At 43.4% G+C, this 27989-nt stretch overlaps 1 protein-coding gene and 1 long non-coding RNA gene across 2 annotated transcripts in view; one reads left to right on the top strand and one right to left on the bottom strand.

The window, feature by feature from the left end:
- The window catches only part of LOC138771515 (uncharacterized), a 118875-nt gene that overhangs the window by 13897 nt on the left and 76989 nt on the right, over positions 1–27989 (top strand). The window contains exon 2 of the long non-coding RNA XR_011359635.1: positions 3299–3410. This is a non-coding gene — a long non-coding RNA (uncharacterized lncRNA). The remainder of the gene's footprint in view (positions 1–3298; positions 3411–27989) is intronic.
- On the bottom strand, positions 11289–22229 carry DIO2 (iodothyronine deiodinase 2). The gene is made up of 2 exons (XM_069949359.1): positions 21342–22229; positions 11289–13516 (listed from the first exon to the last, which is right to left on the bottom strand). The coding sequence occupies exons 1-2, from the start codon at positions 21561–21563 to the stop codon at positions 12965–12967; spliced, it is 774 nt and encodes a 257-aa protein (XP_069805460.1). The 5' UTR covers positions 21564–22229; the 3' UTR covers positions 11289–12964.

Here is a 27989-nt window from a genome sequence, read left to right as displayed (position 1 = left end):
CCATTTCCAAAAACCGTTGGCGCTCAAGGATTGCCCAAGCCGGGATCTGAAGGTTGGTTTGGGCCTATTGAATTCCATCAGGATCCCCTTGAAGTTTTGGGACTTGGCTTGGCGCTGCTTCCATGGGAAACTGTATGTGAGGGACAATCTGAAGTGCAGGAGCTCTGAGGATCGGGGATGTCCCCGGGAGGAGTGTGGAGGCATGCTGGAAAGCATGGAGCATTTTCTGCTTCAGTGTCCCTTTAATACAGAGGTTTACAACAGGGTGGGCGCTTCCATCGGGTGGCCCAGGTTGGCCCGCCTCTCCTATGCGGAATGGGCCTATGGAGCATTCAGAAACCTTGGTGGCTGGGACCAGAGCACTTTATTCCTAGTCAGCATAGTGGTCAGGTACCACACGTGGAGTGCACGGTGTTTAGTATCGACGCAACGTAAAATCCTCCCTGTGGATGAGGTGGTTAGGGGCACAGCGCCCCCTGTGGATGAGGTGGTTAGGGGCACAGCGCCCCCTGTGGATGAGGTGGTTAGGGGCACAGCGCCCCCTGTGGATGAGGTGGTTAGGGGCACAGCGCCCCCTGTGGATGAGGTGGTTAGGGGCACAGCGCCCCCTGTGGATGAGGTGGTTAGGGGCACAGCACCCCCTGTGGATGAGGTGGTTAGGGGCACAGCGCCCCCTGTGGATGAGGTGGTTAGGGGCACAGCGCCCCCTGTGGATGAGGTGGTTAGAGGCACAGCGCCCCCTGTGGATGAGGTGGTTAGGGGCACAGCGCCCCCTGTGGATGAGGTGGTTAGGGGCACAGCGCCCCCTGTGGATGAGGTGGTTAGGGGCACACTCGGTGACCTGGTGAAGGTGTGTTCTCTGGAGTACGAGAGGCTGGGGGCTGGTAGGGCCTCTTGTCTTTGGAGGGGCTCTGCCTATAAGGTTCCTTAGCCTGCGTCTCCTCTCCTGGTGGCGGCTGATGCTAACACCTTAGTCTTTTGGTTTGTGCTGTAGAGATACTGGAGTATAGGGCTTGCAGGCGCTGATCTTGGGCTTTCGGGCTGTGTGTGGGGCTGAGAAGTCTCATTATTGTTGGGTTTAGTAGGTTATATATTTTTTCAAAAGTTTGCGTATTTGTGTCTTTGTATGTTTGTATATATTGTATATACTGTATATATTATATATGTTTTGTTTGCACCTGGGGTTCGGGTTTAGTGATAGGATGGGTGGTGGGTAAAAGGGGGGAGGGGGCTTCTGTGGGACTTTGGGACTTTTATATCTATATAAAATCCTGGTCTGTATCATGGACGTCCGTGATCATGTACTGAGGCATGGGATGCGGGACCAGCTCAAGGCCAAAAAAAAAAATTACAAATATCATATGTATTGTTTAGTTGTAGGTTATTATTTTGTATCGTGTCTTGTTTAGTTGTAGTTTATTTGTGTAATGATGTCTTGTTTAGTTGGTGTTGGGTTGTATAGAATTATGTCTGTGGTATTAGGTTGTGCACAATGCAACTGGGCCAGGGGGTTCACATTTAGTTATTTATATAGGTGTATTGTATATAGTAGTGTATATAGGTGTGTTTATAGGTGTATAGTATATAGTGGTGTATATAGGTGTGTTTATAGGTGTCTAGTATATAGTAGTGTATATAGTTTATTAATATGTTTAGCTAAATAGTTTATATTGTGTATATATTGTATATGGGTGTATATAGGTATATGGGTGTATATATTGTATATAGGTATATGGGTGTATATATTGTATATAGGTATATGGGTTGTATGTGTGGAAGAATGAGTGTGGGGATGGACCGGTGGTTTATGTTATGGTTTCATTTTTCTATTTATTGTTTTGTTCTGGTTCGATATGGTATATGGGGTGTTATTTCTGTATTTATTTATTGTTATGTTTAAGATTTTAATAAAAGAAATACAGGATGTAACTCAGGATCAGTACAGGATAAAGCAGTGTTATAGTCTAGAGACTATTGTATGTATATCTTGCATAGTGGGGACTGGGGTAACTTTTGCAGTAACCCCTTCTGTCATGTAGCTGTAAGCAGTGCTAATGGTTTTCCATGACCGATGCAGGAGTCTCCATTTCTGTCTGGTTTGAGGTTGTATGGATTCTGTTTATTGGGGACCTCTGTCTGGGAAGCCTGCGGTGCTTGCTTGTTCACGCCCAGGCAGAACTTTCTGGAAGATGAATGCACGAGGCAGGTAGCTGTTGTGTAACCTGGAGTCAGCAGGCACATCTGGATTACAGCTCCATTCTTGCCCCAAGATGTTCCACACATTGCCATAAAGCACTTTATAGCAGCAATTACGTTTGGCTTTCTATGTATCAAGTAATTAAAAAAGATGAAGCAGAATGCTTGTACGACTGCCAGCTGATGAAATACCAAGAATATCCTAAAGGGAGAAGAAACCTTACTAACATGAAAACCTCCCCCATAACCTACATCAAACTACAATGGGGTGGGTGACAGTGTACAGACGGAGCACCCCCCTCCTCTCCTCCATGCTGTGAAGTCTAGATCTGCCGCTTCTTGGAACATTGCTTTATTTTTCATTGTAGATAAGTATTGCATCGTGCTTATTGTCTGCAGCGATACTATAATTCAGCTATGGCGGGTGGCGAAGTACAGGTCCTGGTACCTAAAGATTACGTGATCCATTAGTGTCTGATCAGTGGGGTTGGGACTTCTGGAGCATAAAACAGCAGTGCTACTATCTATAGCGATACAGGATTAAAGAAGTCTGGCCGTTTTTAAAATCTGGCAGATGGAATTTGATCAGAATTATGAACTTACCTTTCCTCATGGCCGTGGTGAGCGGAAGGACCGGCCGTGGGACACCCATAGGGCTCTTGGATCTCCGGTGCTGACCTGTCACAATCCGGCTGATGGACTGGCCGCTCAGCCAGTCAGTGATTGGGGGGGCACGCCACTCCAGTCACTGATTGGCTTAATGGCCAGTCCTTCAGCTGGGGCAGGCCTTTTCCCTCCGAGTTGTGACATCATCACGACTCGGGGAAAAATATCTTATGGTGGGGGTTCAGAGGCCGGTCCTCCTGCTCACCGCGAGCACAGGGAGAGGTTTGTACTCCTAATCATATTCCCACCTGCCAGATTTTAAAAACAGACAGACTTGACTTTGACTCTATTCTACTCTGCAATAACTACCCTTATGGGTTAATTCAGATATAGCAGATGTGGTTCATTTTTTTACATGCAAATTTGTGAGAATATGTTGAACAAAAACATCGTAAACTAGCTACTGGTAGAATGGTCATTGTTTTCTTGCCCACAGGTCACTGTCCTTCATGGGGAAGTAGGACTTGATGAATGATGACCAATACCTTGAACAACGTCTACTTGAGCTCTCTTGATCGGTATGGCTATTCAGTACAGCTGCTTCAGAGGTAAGTGACCATAAACGTGAATCTTGCTGCTTAACGTCAGGTAAGTCTCTTTAAGATGCACTGAAATGTAGTTTGCTGATCACAACCCTTGATGGAAGAAGGACCACCATCTCCTCAGTCTGCTTTCCTCACATTTTAGGAATCAATTTGTATTTATTTGAGTGGTCGCTGTTAAAAACAACTTCCTTCCGTATAATCGTGTTTGTGATTCTTAACATATTTTAAAACATTTTTTTTTTTGCTGCTAATTTAGGCACTTTTTGCTGTTATAACTCTGTGATGCTGTAACGTACTGTATGCTAGCGAGTGTGTCTGTTTTATCATGAAATATTGTACTTTGTTAGGGACAAAATTTGTGTGATTTTGGTGAAAAACATCAAAATATCATGAAAAATTACCATTTATTTTTTTTTATATCAAACCTCTGCTATTCAGTGTGTGATAAAAACAACCTAATACATGTATCTTCTGGGTCACTATGGTTACAGCAATAACAAATTTGTGTGTATGTATGTATATATGTGTGTATATATATATATATATATATATATATATATATATATATATATATATATATATATATATATAAAAATTATTTATTTTTTTTATTTGGGTAACAATTACCACTTTGGCACAATAAAAACTATCTTCCTTAAAACTGTTACCACTGTAGTGTATTGTATATGCCAGCTTTATGCTTACATGCCTGGGCCCCTTCAAAAGCACTACGGGAGTGCCTTTGAGACGGTCGCCAGAAGGGACCTAGCTGCATTACTTCCGATCAATAAGTATTAACTCTTATGCTGCTGGAACCCGTTACATGCCGCTGCCATGATTTGACAGCAGCATGTAAGGGGTTAAACTAGTTACAACAGGTGATTAGCTGTCATACTGACAGCTGATCCTCTGAGATGCCAGTGCAGGAGCGCAGCAAACACTTATTCTGATCCCGCCATAAAAAGATGACGTGATCAGAGCAAGGCCCGTTAATGACCGCCATAGGAAGCCATATTGGCGGTAACTAAGGGGTTATTCAGAAATTATTTCTTACCCCGGCAAGAAGGAAGCTTTAAAGTGTTGGCCACTAGGTGTCTCACTTTCCTTTCTTTTGTTGTTCACCGCCTTTTGTTAGGCTCAGTTTTTCAGTAGTAACAGAAATGTCAAGGCTGAGTGCAGGAAGTGGAGGTGGGTAATAGCAACTGCTATGTGCAGGAAAAAGGTAATGCAAGCTTGTGCTGATTATCTGCAGTCTGTGGACCTGTCTCTGTCTTTCAGAGGATCCATGCTGTGCCTAAAAGGTAAGTCAAGGCTTTCTTGTTATCTCTGACCACCCATAAAGTTGTGGGCAGCTGGTCATTGTGTTCCTTCTGCTTTATGTACACTGTGCGGCTTCCTGAATAGAGTCTGCTGACTTAATATTGTCAGCAGTAGCATCAGTATAGTGCCTAATGTAACCCATTCCTTGATGTGTTGCTGCGGTTTCTATCATTTATGCTTACATAACACATTGCAAAGAAATGTATTCATTCTTCTACATAAATATATAGGTAAGTTTTTATTATTTAATTATTTTTAATCATAGTTCCAATAAACTTTTGTAAAGAATCATAGCAGGGTCCTTACAGTATGTGATTTGGAGTCCTCTGCTGGTTCCTGCTGTATGTTCATTGTTACTCTTGTGAATGCAGAGCCTGAAGCTGCAGAGCTTACACCACTGCTATGTGTCCAGGAGAATGGATTACAGGCCCGGCTTTACACTGCCGTGCTGCTCTCTGCAGATGTTGCCTTTGTGCTTCTTGGTGGTCTAATCCCTTCCAACATTTCAACCTGAATCTTCTTAATTAGGGGAATTAAAGAGGGGCACAGGAAACCCGTCAGGGGATTTCTCCCCTAAGCGGGGCCTTATCTCTGACTATGAAGTCTGAACAATGGTTGGTTCTTTTAATTGCTTTCCAGCTTGCGGGACTATTATTACTCCACATATCTCATCGGGAGCTCAGGAAACTTCTCTCCATAGAAAAAGCAGAGACTGGGTGTAATGAGCATTCACTTTCCCTATATCATGGCAGCATCTTCTGTTTCTTTTGATGTTGGCATTGTGTGCCCCAGTGTTGGTTATTTGCTTGTGCTTATATCCAGCTGTGTTCAGATCACATTTCCCCAGTACATCAGGGATCCAGCATGATCTTCTGCAATTTTAAGACGGACAAAAAAACAGTGCAACAGCAACTTACAGGTGCAACTGTAACCCGGTGACACGGGACGCTCTGTAACCCGGTGGCACGGGAGGACGCTCTGTAACCCGGTGACACGGGAGGACGCTCTGTAACCCGGTGACGCGGGAGGACGCTCTGTAACCCGGTGACGCGGGAGGACGCTCTGTAACCCGGTGACACGGGAGGACGCTCTGTAACCCGGTGACACGGGAGGACGCTCTGTAACCCGGTGACACGGGAGGACGCTCTGTAACCCGGTGACACGGGACGCTCTGTAACCCGGTGGCACGGGAGGACGCTCTGTAACCCGGTGACACGGGAGGACGCTCTGTAACCCGGTGACACGGGAGGACGCTCTGTAACCCGGTGACACGGGAGGACGCTCTGTAACCCGGTGACACGGGAGGACGCTCTGTAACCCGGTGACACGGGAGGACGCTCTGTAACCCAGCAGCCACAGCCCGCACAGCTCCGGGAGTCGGGTCGTAACATCACCATGTTATCCAGGAAGTGACATCACCATTTTATCCAGGAAGTGAAGCCTTGATGCAGTAGTAAGTGCAGGAAAAAAAGCACTTTATAAGCATTTCCCGTAATAAGTCTATATTGGCGATTTGTATAACTTCTGGGGGACTTCTCCTTTAAGCCACATGCAGCGTGCTACCTACAGTGTGAACAGAGACATAAGGGTGCTGCCAATTTTTGCTTTTCTTCTGCAATGTAAAATGAATGCATGCTTTCAGGAAATTGACTAAGCGTAGTCACTGGCTGACTATATACTGTCTATTGAATTGAATGAGCCTGCTGGCAGTATCTTTTTGACAGGTTGCTGCTGCATGTCTCTCATGTCCTGCAGAAACATGAACTGAACATATCCTTAATATGTAGAATATCTCCTGAAAGCATTAACCCTTGAATGCAATTCTTTTCAACCCTACTTGTGATTTCACTATAATGCCCGTGTCTAATCGCTGTTATTGGCTCTTTGCTGCCAGGGTAATAACCTGTGAAGCATGTCATGGATTCTCCCATTATGTTACTGTAGACCCTGCTATTTTATTGCAAAATGTACTTTTTTGTTTGTGTTAAAAACCTGAGCGATAGGTGGCTCCACAAAGCGTTTCCATCACAGTATATGCCTGGAGACCTGTTCTACATCATTCACTCATCATGTTGCTGGTGGGGTTTTCCTAGTCCAAAAATGAAAGAAAGTTCTGGAAAAAAGTCAGGTCTGTCTGATAAGATCTTTCAGAACATTGTGGCCCGGGCCGCAGCCCTCCGCAGCTGTGCTGTTGGCTAATTCTTCATAGTGTAGACAGCTGAAGAGGTAGGTGTATGCAGGTGTGTGACGGGGCCTGTGATGCATACACAGACCTAAAATTAGCATCCAGACGCTTTCCAGCAGCTGCTGGGCTTAGCACTGGAATGATCATCAGATTGTCAATGATTAATTCATTAGTAAGCTGGGATCCGGGGGATTTATCAGTAGACCTCGCGACACAGGGGAGGACATTGACACCGAGCAGAGCCATCAGTGCGCAGTGCTGCCAGGAACAAGATGAATGAATGATGACATGCGCTCTGTCCCAGATCACTGCCCGTCACCGTGACATCACTCGCCATTACATGGATTCCTAAATTCCATCTGATTTGTCGTCTTTTAGTTCTTTCCCATGCAGTTCTGTATGCATTGTGTGCATGTGATATAGACCTCTTTGCAGAAGTTGGCAATAGTCCCATGTGCATTGTGTTTTTGTTTTTTGTGTCCAAAGAACTGCACCTCATCCACTATGTTTTTTAGTTATCTTTGAGGATGTTAATCTGCAATAGTGAGGGAGCGCGGCCTTGTCATTGATTGGTAAAGTCCTGTTCAATGATCTGATATCAGAGAATTGTGTTAAAATAAAACCGCAATACATGTAAGTTACTAATTGTACTGTCTTCAGCATACTCCGTTTCCCATTGTCTGCTATGAAATGATATGTTCTGCTACAGCTCTGGGTGGAGAGCTAGAGGGTGGGAGGACTGTGATGAGGAAACCCAATGCATGCTGGTTATAGTAGTGCTGCACAACTGGTTTTAGGACTGGGGCAACTATCACTATTTGTAGTATTTATTTATTTTTACTTTACATTGGAGTACCTCTTTAACCACTTCCCTCCCATAATGTACAGATATAGCATGGGTCAGGTAAAGGAGTACCATGCAAGCTCGAAAGCTGAGCTCACGTACCTGGTGATCTGGCATCTTCAGAGGGCTCCAGCGGTAATAGTCAATGTCGAAGAACACTCCGAGACAGGTGCTTTAACTATTTAGGTGCTGAGATTTCTGGCTATGTAATACGTTATATGGTAAAATAAATAACAATATTAAAAAAAATCTTATCCTGCAAACAATAAGCTGTCTTTCAGCTTTCTCCGTATTAAAAAATAAAAATGTTGTTGGTCTTTGAAGGTGAAGAAAAATAAATGTTGTGGGGTGTGGAGAGGGTTGGCGGCTCCTCCCTTTCCCTCCTGCTGTGCACTGGATGTTGCTTTCCACGTAAGGTCACCTCCTTTCTGTAATGTGTCTGAATGAAACACGACCAATGGGCTTTTCCCAAAGTTTTTTTTTTTTATTATTAAAATACAAGTAAAACATTGGGTAACTGATACTTGGTGAAGCACCGTATTGTGGATAGTTTGGGTTGTGGTAGTCTTTATGGCAAGTTGTGAAGAACATGAGTGAAGAAGCCAGCAGGTCTGTAGGGGAGAAGGAAAGCACCAGCTGAGCGCAGCAACGCTGTGACACCATCCAGGCACCAACAGAGAGCTTGTCTCTTTCAATGGTTCCCTTCATATCCACATCGTAGCCTCTACCCAGCAGGGTCTTTCGCTTCATCCTCCCTATGTCTCCTCCCCTTACTTGTCACCCATGTCCAGTTTCCCTGTATACACTTATTGGTAATGTCTAGGATGGCAGAGGATGAGATCCTCACCATTGGCCGATTGCTGGTGCTTTTATATAAAAGAGAAAAATAGAAAACATCTTCTATGAGATTGGATAATTATAAAAAAAAAAAAAAAAGATATATATAAAATACATATAGGTCAAATAGATAAACGTCTGCCTGAACGTGAGGAAAGCACATGACCTCACCGGTGCTGGAGGCTGCAGCCGCAACTCATTGCTAAGTATCAAGACACTTTGGGTGATCACAGCATAACAGGTTCAAGTGACATCTAGAAGTTGTATAAAAATGTAAGAAACAAAATACATCATGTGAGCATGCTCCTTGGACCCAGACACCAAATAGATTTCCTTCAGTCCTGCACATATACATACAGCTAGGTTTCCATATACGCTGACTCCGAGGCATGTTAGAGTAGGCCTCAGGCTCCTGAATAAAGAGTGGATATGTGGTTATACTGTAGTACAACAGAATGTTAATACAGCGTATAATATATAGCACTGTATATCAGGAACTGCTGGAATTGCCTGGCTAAAGAGGGCCAAAGAGCTTGCAAGAAAGCAGAGGCTTTGTCCCTGGATGGAAGCTATATACACTGAGATTCATGGACAGTAAATGCACAAACTACAATGATCTGCAGTAGTCTCATTGGAATGAGGCAGTGCGGCTCTATCATCAGTCCTATATCCTATTCACACCTTCATATATTGTCCCTGCAAACATGAGCTCTGTGTCCGAGGGAAAGATCTGCACAGCATGCGTGACCTGGCGTGTGTACGTGTGAGGTCACTTGTCTCCGGTCTACCACTCTTCGCTCACGCTTTTCTCCGGGTCTACACGTGCATTGCTGAGGTATTTATTATGCTCTTCAGAGGCTTGCTAATGACTTGTGGACCTTATTGAACCCCTCTTCTTAGTTTCTTGCTGATTTTGCTTTATGTATTAAGTTTTACTAAAGTTCTTCAAATTAAAAAGAGCCATATTTAGGAAGCATGCCATTATTAAAATCCACTTATCATCCATCTTGAGTTTTAGTAGTACGCCCCTCTAAGCTAACATATGCGCTGTCAACTGTGAGCAGTGTACAGCTATTCATCATAATGGAGGTCATACTGCCATATAATTTCTTTTTGATTCACATTGACAGTCTTACTAGTGTCAGAACATTTAGGGTCTAAAAGCCCTATTTCACGGAACGATTATCGTTCATAGACTCGCTCCAACGACCGCTCGTTAACGAGCACTTAATGATTTTTTTAAGCGAACGATAACATAATACGTGTGGGAATGTGAACGATATCTGTAGTGTAACGATTTTTTTGCGATCGTTACATGGTCGTTTAAAGCGTGGGGAAATGTAGGTAGACATTTCAAGAACGACAGATTTTTTTTATTCAACGAAAACATTAGCGAATTATTGTTGAAAGACCAACGATTTTTTTTCGACATGTGAACAACTCAACAACAATTTTGCTGTTGTCGTTCGCTCGTTTACAGCTATTCCACAGAACGAATATGGTTAACGAGCGGTCGTTTGAACGATTTTATGAACGATGATTGTTCGAAAAAGTTCTGTGGAATAGGGCCTTAAGGCCTCTAGAACTTGCTGGTTGGTACGTTTTTTAAGCTTTACTTAAAGTGTAACTGTCACTTTTCAGAAATCAATACGTATCAATAGTACAATCGATTTTTAAGAAACTCTGTAGTAGATTTTATTAAGCAAAAGAGCCTCTTTCTGTATTCAAAAACGTTTTTTCATCCTCCCCTCTACTTCAAAAGAAGCAGAATTTCTGTACCCATAATGCTCTGAGTGGGGGAGGGGTAGAGGGGGATGAGTGAGCAGAAGAGGAGAAAAAAATGGCTGCACAGTACATCATCCTACAATCTTCTCTCACCAAGTTCCCAGACCGGCACTGACCTTTCTGACCTGTGAATCCAGCGTTTTATCTGCCCAGACAGTCTCCAAACTGTACAGCTGCTTCTCTGCTCTTCCTGCTCGCTTGTCCCCCTCAGCCCCTCCCCTCTTCATAGCTTATAATAGACTTTTCAGACCTGTCTTCACTTTGCTCCTCTGTAATGTAGACGACTTTGCCTGATAATAAGCAGATAAGAAGTAAGGGGGGGGGGGGCTAAGAAACTGCTGTTTGAGAACAGAAAGAGGCTTTTTTTGACTAATAAAACTATTACATGATTCTTGAAATTGCTTGTACTTATTCCTATTATTACTGCTAAAGAAAAGTGACTGAATCATCCACCATCCTAAAGGAAAGCTGCATCTAAGGTATTCAAAATCTATAATGCCTCAATATATAAAGGCACGATTATGTAAAGGAGATATTTTATTCTAGGGCCCCAAGATATTCCTAAAGGGGTACTACAGCATTTTTTTATATTCCTTTTCAAATCTATTAGTATGAGAGAGTTATATAGAGCTGTAATTTACTTCTATATAAAAATCTCTAGTCTTCCAGTACTTATCAGCTGCTGTATGTCCTGCAGGAAGTGGTGTATTCTCACCAGTCTGCACAGTGCTCTCTGCTGCCTCCTCTGTCAACGTCAGGAACTGTCCAGAGCAGCAGCAAATCCCCATAGAAAACCTCTCCTGCTCTGGACAGTTCCTGACATGGACAGAGGTGGCAGCAGAGAGCACTGTGTCACACTATAGAGAATACACCACTTCCTGCAGGACATACATCAGATGATAAGTACTGGAAGACTGGAGATTTTTAAATAAAAGTAAATTACAAATCTGTATAACTTTCTAAAAACCAGTAGATTTGAGAGAAAATAACATTGCCGGAGTACTGCTTTAAGCCCCTCTGGTAACAGCCTAATCTCTTCTAGAATCTACCTTCTGTACCAAAATGGTGAGATTTTTATCTCCTTGAGATTGCAGGAAAAGTGAAGCTGGGTACCAGTCTGTGTATGAGCAGGTTCACACCACTGAGTGGCTACATTAGAGGGTACAGTGTTACACAGTGAGTGTCCTCTTCCTGCCTCCATTAGGGTCTATAGCATGCACAGCATTGAAGGGGTTATCCAGCGCTACAAAAACACGGCCACTTTTGCCCCCCCCTTTTGTCTCCAGTTCAGGTGCATTTTGCAATTAAGCTCCATTTACTTCAATGGAACTGAGTTTCAAACCCCACCCAATCTGGAGACGAGTGGTGCAAAATTGGGCATGTTTTTGTAGCGCTGGATAACCCCTTTAACTCTGGTTACATTGACATAGCCAGCTGTGATGGTTAAATCACAGAATGAGATTGTGATGGTCTCTAATGGAACAGTCTGTGGGCACGCTCGGGTTCATCTTAATCTGAGGGGGCAGCATTTGATTGACTGAAAAAGTTGGACTCTATGAGGTTCTAAAGATTCTATAAAGAAAAGATCACAGAGATGAATTTAACGCTTGATCCCAGAGTTGTAGCCGACCATTGCTACTGTATAGAACCTAAACGTCTGCTTTCTGACATGATTTTGTGTCTATCTGAGCCAGGGCCCTTGAGATCCTTGCAGCCCCTTGTGCAGTGTGAGCCCGCAGGACCATCCCAGGCCATTAGTGTAACATTAGTGTTTATTCTCAACATCACCTGTCAGAATCTCGCCTAAAGCCGGTGTGTAATTGGTGCCGGAAATGTCATCTTGTGGGGATCAGAGCACATAGGAGGCATATTTATGGTTGTATACCTAAGGGTTCAATGCATAACAATTATTGAGACTCCCGCCCTCCGTGGTGTGGAACGTGCAGATAAATACTCCTGGGAGAGCGGATGACATCAGTTGTGATGCAGCTGCCCCCTTCTTGAGGTAACTGTGTCATTTGTGGATACCGCAGACTGGTGATAACACAATAAATTATGTTAAAGAAAAAAGACTAATATGAGCTAAACCTGATGAGTGAAACATTGGATTCTCAGTAATAAATACGAGGAGGTCTGGTGCTGCTTCTCCCTCTTCTTCCTCCATGTCATTTCTTTGCAATAGTTTCCCAGGAACAAGGAAAGGCCAGCGGACTCTCCAGCAGCTGTCAGATGTGGCTTTTTTTGATTTCTGACTTTCCCTTCTTGCTTTTTATTTTCTTGTGAGCTCCTTGACTGCGTTTACCACACCCTTGCCTTTCTATGTCCTGCCTATACTGATGTGTATTGTAGAACGAGAGGGAACAGTGGTTTGAGGTCTGCCAGAGATTCGGGTCACATTGAGGATAATATCACACATCTGGATTGTAACTTTTTTTTGTAGTGAAGTTTGTAGGGTGGTCGTCTCCATGTGTTCATTTCCAAAGTGAGTTATCTGTATTATAGTGTCGATAAAAGTTCCACAATGACAGTACGCTGGCCTAACCTTAGGAGGGATCTCTCCGGGCCCAGCCATGTCATTTTATCTATTCACCCTCTATTTCCAAATGTCTGTTCCAGCCAATGCCGCACTTCTCGAAGGTTATAGAAGAAAGGTCCTTTACCCCCAAGGTATACAATTTTTTGCCTTTGTACAATGCACACCCTTTCAAAGGAGACTCCATAGGCCACATTAGCGTTATTGTCCATGCAGTCTGCAACCACCTGGCACTGAGGGGGGAGGGAGTACTTTTCCTGGAGTTTGTTTGCTGCGGCACATCGTTCCTCTTGGTTTCTGTGTTTCTTTACTTCATAGGAGCCCACACCAGGAGCAGCCCAGCCATCTGACGGATGAGCCTCATCAATGTAAACCAAAAGGAAGTCGGCTACATTGGAAAACTCCTCCACCATCTTGCTGAAGGCCGGCAGCTGGGTTATAAAGGGAGGTCAGGTGGCTGAACCAAAATTGACAACCAGAGGGCGCTCAGAGCTGGCAAAGTCAAGAAGGTTACAGGGTGTCCCTGGACTGGCTGATGTGCTAGTTGCTTTCTTGCTGGATACATGGATGACATTGGAGTTTGGTGCATCCCCACCTAACTTTACCTAGAGAGAGAGAGAACCAACAAGAGTTAGCAATGTGAAGGGTTATTAACATGCAGCAAGTGTGTCTGTAGCATGCAGCTCCACCTATTAAAGTGGTACAATGATAAAACTGAGAATTTTCTACTGCCTTCCCCCGACATGTTTTACCACACTTGGCCTCTACAGGGGTGACGAGGGATAAGGAGACTATATATAGCAGCACAGCTTTTAGGCTATTTTTTATTACATGATAAATCATTGCATAGCTATAAATGTAAAAACACATTTTAATGTTTGATAAAACATTCGGGAATAGGGCCCTTGTTTTTGTGTGTCAACTTTTGGTAAAGTCTGTCCCAATCCGTCCCCTATAGTACATGGCCTCCTGTGCATCCTTTATGCCAAGCAGAGAAACAGATGCCCAGAAATTAATTTAGGAAACTGCCCATATTGGTGGTAGCACCTATATGGGCTCCATTCTAGGAAAGGCTCCTACTAGAAGAATTGTAAGGGTATTTCACATTTGTTACAGGCCATACATCTGCGCTGTTTACAAGTTCTCATTTGTTTAGTTCAGATCAGTTCTTGGTTCAGTTTGAGAATTGCTGAACTCCTTGCTTGTACTCAACGTGCATGTCAATGGTGTAGGCTACAGCCTGATTGTTCATCGTACCTTAGTGATCTTACCTAGATGTGATGACATTGTATGGCAATATGCCTTTCAGAACCCTATTATCTGTAGATAAGCTGTGCCTCATATACTTGGCACCAGCTCCTCTGTATATCACAGTCAGGCTGTCAGCGCTCGCTTGTTTGGCTGCCCGGGTGATCGCTAGATTGTCCAGACAGTTTATTTTCGTGTAATAGGGCCCTAAGATCTGTCTGTGACCATTGCTGCAGAGTTTATTAATGTTTTACAATACCTGATCCCACATGTAGATATATAATCCCAGGTCATAGATAAGAAAAACAGCCTCTCACCAGCAGAAGCTTATCTTACAGAAACATATATACTTCTACATCTTCCTGCATGGATAATAATTTCTGTGGATTTTTGTATTGTTACTTTTTGTTTTTTAATCTCCTTTGTTGTTTTATTTGATGATTATTTATTTAAGTATAGCTGCCCATGCTCCTGAGACATCCCAACATTTGCTGTAAGCAAACACTAATCTGCTAGATACTTGTGGATGATTATGCAGCAAAGGTGATGTTTGCATAGCCCTTGTTGCATTTGTGGAAAATAAGCTATACTTACCTGTACACACTCCCTGGTGTGTCTCTGGCTTCTCACCGCAGCCATCAGTGGCACTTCTGACACATCTCTGAAATGATTGGCTGCTCAGCCAATCACTGACTAACACGGGACAGCGTCATGGCCAATGATTGACAAAGTGGCCTGTCACATTAGAGACTGCTTCAGTAGTGCCAGTGGTGGCTGCGGGAAGAGGACACCAGGGAACTTGGATAGGTAAGTATAGCTTATTAGTTTCTGTATACTCTCTTCAGCAGTTGGCCGCATGCCTCTTATTACATCGATTAATGCTTGATTGGTGGCTGATGATTCTCAAACTTGAGGGACAGTGTGAAAGACAACGATAAGCCGATGATTGGACAGTGACTCTTTAATTTCACCTACTAATTTTCTACTAGTAGAATGTAATATACTTTGTACATGTTCTTGTATTGTTGGTAAGAGTAATTGTTTCCAGGTAATCTAATGCTTTATGAACAAGGATTTCACAGTATAAAGGGCTTATTAAAGTTTATGGCCTATCCCTAGTATATCAGAACAGTGAGAAACAATGAAAAAGCTAATTTTTTTGCTTATCAGAACCTACTGGCTGACACAAAGCGAAAACTTCGCCCGTAGTGATAGAAGAAGTTGTTTGCAGTGGAACAAAGGTGTTTTTCACAGATTAACAGATAATATAAAATATGTAGTCGCATGAAGGAGGAAATGAGCTGAATTCAGAGTTTAGCTCAGGATGACTAATGCTTAGATGTAATGTAGGGTAGGAGCAATCCAGTGTACGTAAACGCTTCATGAGGTAACTTAACATTATATGTAGATGTTTACTGTGAAAATTTATTCAAAAGCGTGGCTATGCTTTATGTGACTTTGGAGCCTGGAGCGGTCGGACATACTTCATTACCACCTACTAAACCTAAAGAAAGCTGCAATGTGCTGCAGAGAATTATATTCCACACCACAAGGGATTAGGTTTCCAGTCTGTGATATGAGAATGGGTGCAAGGGCTTAGTGTGACAGGAAAGCTTGTGTCACACAATAGGTTAATATTTATTACTGAAATCAAGCCAGAAATATCAGCTAGTAAATTCACATCATTAGCCAGAGAGACAAGCCCCTTAAATCTGTCCCAGCACCTGGCTTCTCCCGGGCAAACTCCTGCACAAGGTCAGACTGGAGGAGGTAAAGCCGCCTCCTAGCCCTAACACAGATAAATGGAAGGTTAGTGCTCATGGGAAGAGAAAATCTATGCCAGGCTTACTTACTGAAGAGAAAAACTCTGGGAAACGACTGAAAACTCATCTGTAACAGCCAGTGCCAGGCAGCTACTGGCAAGATGAACGAGATCATAGGGTTCATCATACGGGGTGTATATATAATTTATTGATTTCTACCAATGTACACACCTCTGGTCAGACCACACATGGAATATTAGGGAGAGTACTGAGGAATGCTTGTAGGAAATAACATAGCCTGTTCAGCTTCCGGGGACAGTATATAGATGCTCAGCTTATAGACCTAAACGTCAGATGCACGCCTCACCCAGAAACATTGCATCTGGTTGAATAAACACACTGTGGCTGATTTATTAACACGTTCCTGCAGCAAATTGTGCAGTTTTGTCTCCAACCCCCCCCCCCCCCCCTGTCTATTTGTTGAAACCCATAGTTTTCCAAAAACCCATCAAGTGGGGGTGACATGGGTGTGTCCGTTAAAACCCACAACAATTGACAGATTTATTAAGCAAACCATCATTTTTTACATGTTTTCTAAAAACCAGCCACTTTGAGTGTGACGGGATGATTGGCTTTAGTTTTGCGTTGTGAAAAAATGTTCAGATTTACTAAGGGCAATGGGACGTCGTAATGAATATGATGCAGGGGGGAAAAATGGTCACAACTGACAACATAATGATTTTAAATTGAAGTATTGTTAGTAAATGAGGCCCACTGCTTGGAGTGTTATTGTGGTGATCCTATGTGGATCTGTTTTTAAAGTAACCATGTGGAACACCATTGTCGGGCGGAAGAACTTAGCTATAACTCTGACACTAGAGCTAACAAATGTCACCTCTAAGTATACAACCCAGGTCCCCCCGTCGTAACCATTTGTATATCAGAAACAGAAGTTCCCCTCTGTGGAAAGTTATAGTTGCTGACAGATTCCCTTTAAGGGTGCGTTCACACCTACAGGATCTGCAGCAGATCTGTAGCAGATTTGATGCTGTGTTCAGTTATTTAAATGAAATCTGCTGCAGAAAATCAGCTGCAGATCCTGTAGGTGTGAACACACCATAAGAAAGACATTGAAGACGCTGATCTTATAAAAATTTTTCCCTAATAACTTGTTGGGATGGAGCTGAACGTTTTGAAATGGTAGCAGGGTATATGTAGGGAGACCTTGATCTATAAACAGTATGTATAGTGAATGTATGTGGGGTAAGCACAAATCTTCAGCCTTGTAGTTTGCAGCCTGCACCACACTATAGAGTGGTTTCTGAGGCCTGTACAGCATGTCTGCATTGAAGATTCTTCAGGCTGAATTCACTTGGAGAGCATCCCTGTAGACATGTATTTTAGCTGTATGTTGCAAGGATCTGTTGCAATCCTTTTTTTTTTTTTTTTTTTTTTTTTTTAATAATGTAAGTCAATGGAAAACGGATCCTTAAGCATGGCATACAACTGTACAACTGCATCCATTTTTACCATCCATTTTTGCATCAGTTCCTTTTTTCATAAAACTGATATATTAGACAACGAACACTCAGTGTGAACCCAGACAAATCCTTATGTTTATCTCACATGACCTCAGCATAAGCTACATCCTCTGTAACTTGGTTTAGAGGAAACCAACCAGGTAAAATGTATAACAGCAGGACAGCAAACCCAATCATTATCTTTATTTTATTTGTCTGATGATCTTAGACCACAAGTCCACATGAAAAGTGCAGACGCTCAGTAGTTTTCTTCTTGGCAGATGACTCTTAGTTCTGTTTCCCAGTCTTTTGAGGGTTTGACTGATGCATCAGCTCCCCAGGTTCTTGGTTAGTGGATGAGCTCCCAGCCCTGTCCAGTGTGACTCAGTCATCAGCTGCTCGGTTCCTGACCCCAGAGCATGGCCAAACCGTTTCCATCTGACTCTCCTTTCTTGGCTTGTGAGCGACGTTCTGTTCTCACGCTTCGCACGGGCTTTGGAAAACTTTTGTGAGAAAAGCACTTAAAAGTTTACGGCATCGTAAACACCAAAGCCATTGGCACTCACCATTTCATGCTCATTTTTTTCCTGCTTAGGCAACGTTTTTCCTGATTGTATTTGGCTCAACCTTTGCGGCACCTTAAATTCCATATCATGTTGCAGAACCTATTCTCATCCATCATTGAAGTTCTCTCTGTAATTAACATCCTTTCTTTTATTGCTTTACAATTGTTGGTAGACTGAGTGTAGACCTGTGTGTTTTTGCAGTGTGTGTGTGTTTTTTTTTAATAATGTAAAAATGTATATCCTATCACCCATCAATGTGTGTGTGTGTGTGTGTATGTATGTATGTATATATATATATATATAATATACACACACACACAATACAATCTTATGAACTCCGATCGGTAGTTCAGCCTCATTCTTGTTTCATGTGTGACATCTGGTTATTGCTAATAAAAGATCCCTCTCTGATGTCTGTCTGTCAACCAGAGCGATAAAAGAACCTTGGACTGTAGAGATCTGGTTATAAAATGGGGTGTGTGTCTCTTTAAGAGGAAATAGGCTGACTAAACTTTTTCCATAACTGCTGTCCTTTCACTTAGAAGACAATTGACTTCAAGGCGTAGAGAGTGGAGCCAAAAGTTCCCTTTCTCTATAGTCGCGTTCCAAGTTTCACAGCTCGGTACAGTAACCAGTCTTGCGCTGCCAGAGAGCTGAGGTTTCTTTTCATTTTCTTCAGCAGGTTTTAAGTCCTTCACCTTCTCACCTCAGATTCGGGTGACCCTTCGTTTGTATCCACCATCATGACGCGTTGACTTAGCCCTGCAGTGTTACTTCAGCACCTTCTGTCTTCTGTTGTTTTTTAAGATTTTTTTTTTCTTTCTGGAGCTTAATAATGTATATTCCAGAAACAAACTTTTGGCAATCTAGATTTCCAGGCACACCACAGAGTCCAATACGGCAACCAAGAAAATCTAAACTGGAATACTGGTGCTTATTTAAAGACCACAAGCTGGAAATCTTTCCTCTCTACCAGAGAAACACCTGTATCACTTGTCTGGGATGTATAAATATGTATTGGGACCAAGTCATAGAATAGTTGTACTGTTTGTCTTGGTGGAATATTACATTTGTTCTACAAGTGCCAAGCTGCTCGTACCTCTGCATCTATAAGAGAATGGAATCCAATACTGAGCAGCTTTCTGCTAACGGAGTGTTCCTGAGCCCAGACACTGAGCCACATGTTCTCTTTATCAGCCGCGATTTAGACCTTTCTGCATAGAAGTCTGGAGCTTTTTTTTCTGTTGCACACACATTCAGCACTAATGCAAAGCAGACGGATCTGCCCAAGGGGAGCACTTGTACAGCTGGCAGGTTCACCATGGTTTAGTCATTCCCTGGAGAAACTCTGGATCTCACCCATTAATGAATGCCAAGAGATTACTCGAGAACACCGGAAAAATAGAGTAAAAACGCCTTGCCGCTCCACCCATCGCACCAAGTTATGTACATAATTTTTTTTTCCCTTATTCAGCAAATATGTGGTAAAAACTGAACCACAAGGAGAAAAAAAAGGTACAAATCACAGACTCCAGAGTGGCAGGCATTAGACTTAGCATGGTAGAAAGGCATTATCTGTTTAGCCTCCCTCTGCCAGGTCTCCCAAGGGAAATGACTGAATGCCGTACTGCCTTTCTACCAGTAGGTGTGCTGAACAGCTCTACATAACAGTGCGAGCCTCCCACGCGTGGCATCACAGCATGGGTTGGAGACCTATGACGTTGGTATGTGTTGGATGCCAGATCAACTTGCAATATTAATCCTCCACCTCCATGGTGTTTCACCGGACACTGTGTGCACGGCCTCTGATTGAATGAGCTGTGTCTGTGCCAGTGAGCGGCAGGCGGTCTAATAAAGCCTCTTTGGCACACGGCATACAGCTCAGCTGTGTGATAGGACTCCGAGAGCCGGACGCCAGAAGTCCGACAGTATTATTGGAACTTTGCTGTGACCTTAACACTAGACATCAGAGTCATGGAGATGATTACTGGTATAGTTGTTAATCTCTGTGTTTAAAAAATATGAATGATAACAGTTACTAGTGGTAACTGTGCCATGACTACTTTATATTATATGGCTTACAGATTGGCTGCTTTATGGCCTTTTCTACATCAGGACATTGGTCTTTACTGATATTTCTGTGTTTCTCATTCACTACAACCTATGGTAGTATGTCCAATGGTATAATGTACACAGTGCACAGTAAACAAACTAAAAAATGACAGTGTTATTACAGTAACCTCCATGCACAGTGAGATGCACCCGTCCATGAGCCGTCCTGTCACTCAGCCCCTTTCTCCTCCTTGTTACACAGATGTGTCCTATAGCAGTGAAATCTTTCTCTAACACTGCAGGATTTTCAGGCATGATTGGCTCGATTGTGTGCTTCCAGCAGAGGGCGGTATTGAGTTGTTATGCCCCTCGTGCCAGTTACAGGTGATACGGGCATAAGGATTGTTTATATCGGCAGGGATTGCTCCTTAGACCTTTATCCTATAGGATAAGCTACAGGACACCGTAAGAGACCCGTGTTTCCAGTACAGTTTTCAGCACCTCTTAATAAGGAGTAGTAGTACTGTAGCTCACACACTGAAATATCTAAGAATTGTCTCTATTAACCTGTGAATGGCACATGTCAATAGTGACAAGATGGCCCCAGCTGCCCTGTGCCGCTCACATTGTCTGCAGTTCCCAAGCCAAGACTCTTGTAAGACTTTCCAGCAGTTCCATAGCAGCTCATTGTGTGCAGTGTTTAGACACATGTACGTAGAGCCACATGGTGCAGCTTGGAGCGTGTGCAGAGGTTTACATGACAGCGTGAGCGGTGATCAGAGCAGCAGAACAGGGATGAGACTGGCAGAGCTTGTGCAAGGAAACCTCTCTGACCTGGTGCACAGTCACCGGGTACATCAGTGCTTTTATATTACATAAAGCACACATTCCCAGGGGCAATCATCTGCAGGTTATGCTAATAGCCTGAGGAATGCACAATCCCTTCAGAATGGGTTCACATGGTTGTGGTACAGTCGTCCCCGGAGGAGGGATAACATGCATGAAAACTCAGCATTCACCTGCCGATAGTCTGCCATTAGATCAGCCGAAATCTCACACGTCACTAACCTCCTATAAAACTATTGCTTCTTGTAAATCTGTATCAACAATGTGCAATAAAACCTCTCAGAACAAGCCCTGTCTATAAATCATCTGCCATAACTATGAATCAATAACTACAAGTATTACAAATTACATCTCCTGTCTCTATACAGTCTATCAACAAGAAAACATGGGTTAGCTGCATATGAACGTTGCCTTTAAAAGTGGCGCCAGTCATACCTGCTTGTAGGCATCCAATAGGAAGCTGTTCCAAACACAGCGCAGACCTTCTGGAGTGAGCATCCGGCGCCATTGACTTTGGCTGGATTTGGAGCGGTTGAGTTGCAGAAGCACGTGCTTTACCAACACAACAGAGTCGTAGAGAGCCAAGAAGAGGCAGTTAGACACGAACCCAGGCAGGATCTGTAGAGTGATCAACAGGTCCACACTCAGCAGACCCATAGCTACCAGCCTGGTGCCTCCCACCTCTGCCCTCAAAGATGCCCCTTTCTAGCTGCCTTCCTCATTCAGCTGTGCAGAGGAGCTGAGAGCCTGAACTGTTTGCGTTTTACTATGAATGAAATGCTTGCCCTGGGAAGTTGTACTTTGCTAAACAGGTGTCTGCACTACTGCTGTACTTACGGAGGAGCGTCAGGCAGCTGCTGCTTAACTTCAGCTGGTTCCTCTCATTGCTTGTGAAATATAGAAAGAAAAAAAAGTTTCAGAAGTTTGAAGGACCAGAAGGATTTTTTTCAGCTGGAAGAGTCTAAAGTGCACTTTCCCCCCACACTACCTCTGTCTCCCTCTGCCTCTCTCTCTGCCTCTGTGTCTCTCGGCTATCTCTTTTTGTCCCCAGATTTCCCCTCTGGCTCCCTCCCCTTTCTGTAGCCCTTTTATACAGTCCCAGGCTAATTGCTGCAATAAGAGAAATGAAAAACCCTAATCTTGCCTGTGATCTGTTCTTTGACGTCAGGGTAGGAGAGGGCATTAGTTTGGCTGGGGATGCTCTGAATAGGAATAGAGACGCTCAAAAACTTGCAAGGCGGGACTTTGTTATTAAAGGAGAGGATAAAACTAACTCCTCCCTTCATCCATCTCCCAGCTTCTCACAACTTCTCAGGCAGCTGGCATGCTATTACCTGATGGCCAGAGGGTGAAGGGGTGCACCTATGTGTCCGGCAGGATTCCTGGACTGTGCACCTTGGGCGCTGCTCGTATACCTGCCAGCTGCACCATGCCCCTCCCCGCCACCCTTTCGGTGACACAGCTGGAGCACAGGTTGATCCCCAAGCCCCTCTGTCCTGCACATTCCCTGCTCCTCGCTTTAAGGAAAGTGCAGTCTTGTGCTTGACTTGGGTTTTGTCTCCTAGACTTACATGTGTTCTGTGCTAAGAAACCACATCTGAATCTACTATATACTGCAAGAAGTAACATGCAGATTGGAAGGATACAGCGGACGTGTACCCTGTGACTCTGGCACCTGAGAGTATATGATCGGGTTATTTTCTCAGCAACTTTTCCACCTCTTCTTTTCTTCCTAAATTTTTTTCTCCTCCAGTGTAGAGATAGACAGAGTATTTTACGTTAAGAACCATGTACATTTTGCAGAGCCACAATTATGTATTATCCAGGTAGAGGGATATCCCATTCAAGTCAGTACAAATCTCAAAGCCTTGTTCGGCAGCAGTTTTCTGGACATGTTTGCAGCCAGGCTCCTGTCCTCCCCTAGGCTGCGCATACCCAAAAGATAGTGGCTGACTAACTTTTGTGATTTCAGCCAGCCATCCTCTGTTCACAATCGCTGAAGCCATTGACATTGTAGCAAACAGATCTTCTGTTCACAACTGGGGCTAAAACTGCGTATGAATTAGGCTGATCCTCTGCCACTGTGCTCAATATTCTGCCAATTTAGTCTGTGATGTTTATGGCATGATCATCCGCATAAATGATGTCCTAGGGCTTTGATTGGCATGTTGTGACCAAGGTCCCGGTATATGGCCAAAGCTTTTAAGCAATAAAAGTGAGATTAGATTGCCAACAATGTGCTAAATATAAAAACGGCATCTATTATTCATCGAGATCAGTATTTCTTCATAGATAAAAAAAAAATTACAAAGTGAGGCGGCATTACCAGGAAGTAAGGCGTTATACAGTCTGTAAATACATACCAGGAAGAAATTTATATAATACTACAGTGCAGGTAAATAAACGGCCAAGTATAGCTGCAGTCCGGCAATGTGGTAATGTAAAAAAAACAAGCCAGGAGTCTAATAAGTTTTCAGAGTGTAACACCTAATATCTAAAGTTGGATAAAAAAAAGCGCATTAGCAGAGTACAACAAAGTATATGATACATTTGCACGCTGCATACATGTGTGCTGTGTAAGTGTTACGGCCAAGTGTACATTGCCCGATTTGCCAAATAATCTGCTAGATCGGCGCTGGATCACACAGCTCGACTATAGTGCGCTATGTGTGTGTGTGTGTGTATGTGTATGTATGTATGTATGTATGTATGTGTGTATATATATATATATATATATATATATATATATATATATATATATATATATATATATTTAACAATGTCCATGCAGCCTTTGCTTTATATAGTAAATTATAAACACCTGCCTATGCTCCCTGGTGTCCTTTGCCTCTTCCCAGCTGACTGGAGCTGCTGGTGGAGCTTCTACGCTTGTCTTTAAACTGACAGGCGGATCAGCCAATCACTGACCAGACCAGACAGCACTGCAGTCAGTGATTGGCTGATCCGGCTTGTCAGCGACGTCTCCACTCAGTGGCTTCAGTGTCGTTTCCACTCAGCTGCGAAGTAGCAGGAGGACCCCGGGAAGTGTGGGCAGGTATATATATTATTTACTATATACTTTCATCATCCGCTGACCACGCAGTGGACACACAATAATGTGCAGTGGGCACACTATAATCAGCTGATGATCGGGAGATCGGGAGAGAACGTACAACAGATACACCCCCTCAGATTACTCTGAATCCGACTATTCAGGGACTGGAGAACAGGGATACACCCCTACACTAGGTCTCCAGAACTCTCAAAAACAGAAATACAAAACCAATTACAAGAGGAACAAACAAGGGACCAATTACAAGGGACACTACCAACAAAAACAAGGGCCGCCAGCACAACAGGGACACAACCAACAGTTCATACCACATTATGCAATACCATCAGTGGAAATCCAGAGACAAACATGCAGCCTCAAATGAACCCTTCTGGCTCTTTGTCCTTTGCATCATCTTCACAGTTGACCTCACTACTCCCTACTCCAGTGGCACTACCTGGTCCATCACCGGGACAGAACCAACAGCCCCAACCACAAACTTTTTTAGGACAGGCGCAACTCAGAGACAGAGCAAGATGGGGGTACAACTTGGGCCACCACTAGACAGCCAAATTATAAACTTAACTGATCAGCAATTCTCACAAACAGAGATCGAAGTACTACAAAAAGACTTATCATTTACACCGACGCCTCAGTATGACAGCTTTAATTGGATCAAAGATGTACATCTGTTCGCCAGAAAACTGGCATTACATAAACACTACAAGAACAGAATGGCGAATGAGACCCAATTATCACAAAAAGAAAAAGATGCCCTGGAAGATCTTTTTGATCTCCAAATAGAATGGGAGACAGGAACACAACAATTTGAAGCCCCACAATCAAAATCATTATTCACCCCTACCCTTGTAAAATTCCACAATATTGACAAGTTTGTCAATTTTGTTACGAATGAACTAGAAACCTTAGAAGTGAGAGTTTCAAACACCAATTCTAACCTATCACTGCAAGAAAACCAAGCCCTCAAAAACTTGGCAGGTAACCATGATATCACCATAAAACCCTCTGACAAAGGGGGCAATTTAGTGATAATGAAGAATACTGACTACAAAGACGTGGCGCTACGACTACTACAGGATCAAAAAACGTACAAAATTCTACCACAAGATCCTACCAAGACATATTCACTGGAATTGAGAGACATTCTCCTACAAGCAAAAGGAGAAGCCTTGATTACTGAAGCTGAGTGTAAGGCAATATACAATCCAGCACTGACCATAGCCACATTCTACGCCCTCCCGAAAATCCATAAGCGCAGAACACCCATGCCCGGGAGACCCATAGTGTCCAGGAACGGGAATCTTACGGAAGGGATCAGCAAGTACGTTGACGAGATTTTGGCACCTTTCGTGGAAACACTGCCCTCACACTTAAAAGACACCAAAGCCACAGTCACTAAACTACAAGAATTGGAAGTCACACCTGGCACTAAACTAGCGAGTCTAGACGTTGAGGCACTATACACCAGCATACAACACACATATGGGATGACGGCAGTCAAACACTTCCTCAGTACCAAAAGTACTTCTTTCACCCCACATAACAATTTAGTCATTAAACTTCTGGAATATCTATCTACACATAATTAATTCATCTTCAACGGTAAATATTATCTACAATGCACGGGAACAGCGATGGGCATGAGTTGTGCACCCACCTACGCCAATCTTTTTCTTGGGTGGTGGGAAACAAACACAGTTTTTTCAGACATACACAAAAAGTACACTGACCACATCACGTTTTGGGGCAGGTATATAGATGACGTACTCATCTTGTGGGATGGGGAAATAGACCTATACAATGAATTCGTGACACACCTGAACAGTAATGACATCGGCCTGAAATTTACAAGCGAAATTAGCCCTGCTACCATCAACTTCTTGGATACCTCTACCCCTACAGTTTAAGGGTCCTTTTACATTCAACAATTTTTCAGCCATGGGTGGTGGTGGAAAAGGAGCGCCAATGCGAGAGAATGGCGCTCTGTTACAGTGCCTTTACATGGCATGATGAATCAAAGGAACCGGCTGCATGAATGACCTTTGTATCGTTCGTGCAGCCATGGAAACTGACAGCACAAATATGTATACAGTATCTCCATGCTGTCAGTTTCCAGATCACACTGCAGTGCATACTTACCAACCACGCTGTTTGTGATCCAGCATCCGGTCCTCCTGCCCTTGACTGTACCTTCAGGACTGACTGACAGCCGGAGGAGGTGGTGGCCTGAAGATACAGCAGTGGCCAGAGGACTGAAGAGTCTGATGCCGGATCACAAGCAGCACACAAGGTAAGTATGTACTGCGGTGTGATCTGGAAACTGACAACACGGATACATGCATATCATAGAACACAATACATACATATCTGTGCTGCCAGTTTCCGTTTATCGTTATCAGCTGCACATAACTCTGTTCACACAGGAAGATGATACATTTTGAAGCCTGCTCTGAAGACGCAAACAATCGGAGGATTCTCAGCTGATTGCTGTCTCTTTTACAAGGGCAGATTATCATTTGCAGGAGCGTTTCTAGCAACACACCCTGGTGAGAATCTGCACATGTAAAAGACTCGCAATATTTTGGCAATTTTTTTTCTTTCTTTTTGTTTTTAATATCCTTGTCACAGATATATCCAGCGGCATCTGGACAAACAATTACTTAAAATGGGGGATTCCATGGAGTATAACATATACAAAGAAGCAAACTAATTGTGATCCAGTTAAAGGGCAGAACCAAAAGTAACTTTACTGGAGTCCCGGACTGTCACATTGTTGTTCTATGCTGGTCTACAGCAAAAGCGGAGAAAGTGGCAAGAAAGCAATATCCACTTCCTCCGAAATAGATATACAGTATTCATGAATAATCGTCTTCTTTTGTCTTCTATGCTCTGGATGTAATGGCAAGCATTCCTGCGGTTGTGGCTGGATGGCCAGAGCTTGGGCATAGTGGAGTTAGGGACATTGTAGCAAACACAGATGCCGAATGTGCAGAGAGTGCGGTCAGGTATTTATACAAAGACAAAAAGGATGGGTCACAACTCCTAATTAGGGATTAATTCTTTGACTTTTTACATTTTAATAATCTTTTCACCACTGTAACATAACGCCATTGTAGAGCATAATGAACGTCTCCATGTCTGAAAAATTGGTGTACCACAGTGGTGTTTGGTATAGATTAGTAAAATATTCAGAAAGTGTACCTGAAGTTTGCAGGGCTGATTCATTTCTATTGGAAGCTAACCACATGGGTATTGGCTTCCAGAAATATCTGAGAGGACCTACTTATACTTTGGAAAGAAAGGCGACACAACCTAATGTGTTTGTGTGTGTGTGTGTGTGGGGGGGGGGGGTTCCTGGCTATATCAGATGAGAGAAGAATTGGGCATGTTGAATTCCAGTTGCCTGATCTGTTTGTCCTTGGGGAAATAAACTGCTGGCAGAGCAGTCTTACCCCCCAATTCCCCAGGAGAGTCTACATGTGTATGGGGGGGGGGGGGATTGGGAGAGAGAACCATTGGCTGTACAACCATTTGACAAACCGCTATTATATGGCTGGCTACTTTACAAATCATTACCCTCTGCTCCAGCATTGGCTATGCCAAGCCAAAGTGAGAGGGATAACTAAGAGAGAGTAATCGTGTGGAGTGTTTTCCCTTAGATGTCACGTCCCAAGACCATCATTCACTTTAGCTCTCATTCATCTTGCTTCGGGTTAGGTTTCACTTGAAGCTACAATCTCTTCTTTCCTATTAATTCTCATGTACTGTAGGGTAAAATCTTAGCTATAGAATGACAACCATAGAGAATTTTGGACCTTCCCCAGGCTTAGTAGTGGTCACTTTAATTCTGCACATACTTGTGCTATGCCAGAGATACAACTAAAGAATGAACTAACACTAGACTTCACTGCTGGGAGGCAAGGTATATTCGTTGCAGTTAGCGCAGAAGAAAGGACTGGACTTCAGTGAGATTTCCTTTACCATGTGGCTGCGTAATAACAATGTGTCTG

This window comes from Dendropsophus ebraccatus, chromosome 13 (genome assembly GCF_027789765.1).
Source record: "Dendropsophus ebraccatus isolate aDenEbr1 chromosome 13, aDenEbr1.pat, whole genome shotgun sequence".
Lineage (NCBI taxonomy): Eukaryota > Metazoa > Chordata > Amphibia > Anura > Hylidae > Dendropsophus > Dendropsophus ebraccatus.
The sequence above is the reverse complement of the archived record's forward strand: the minus strand, read 5'-3'. Positions and strand labels throughout refer to the sequence as shown.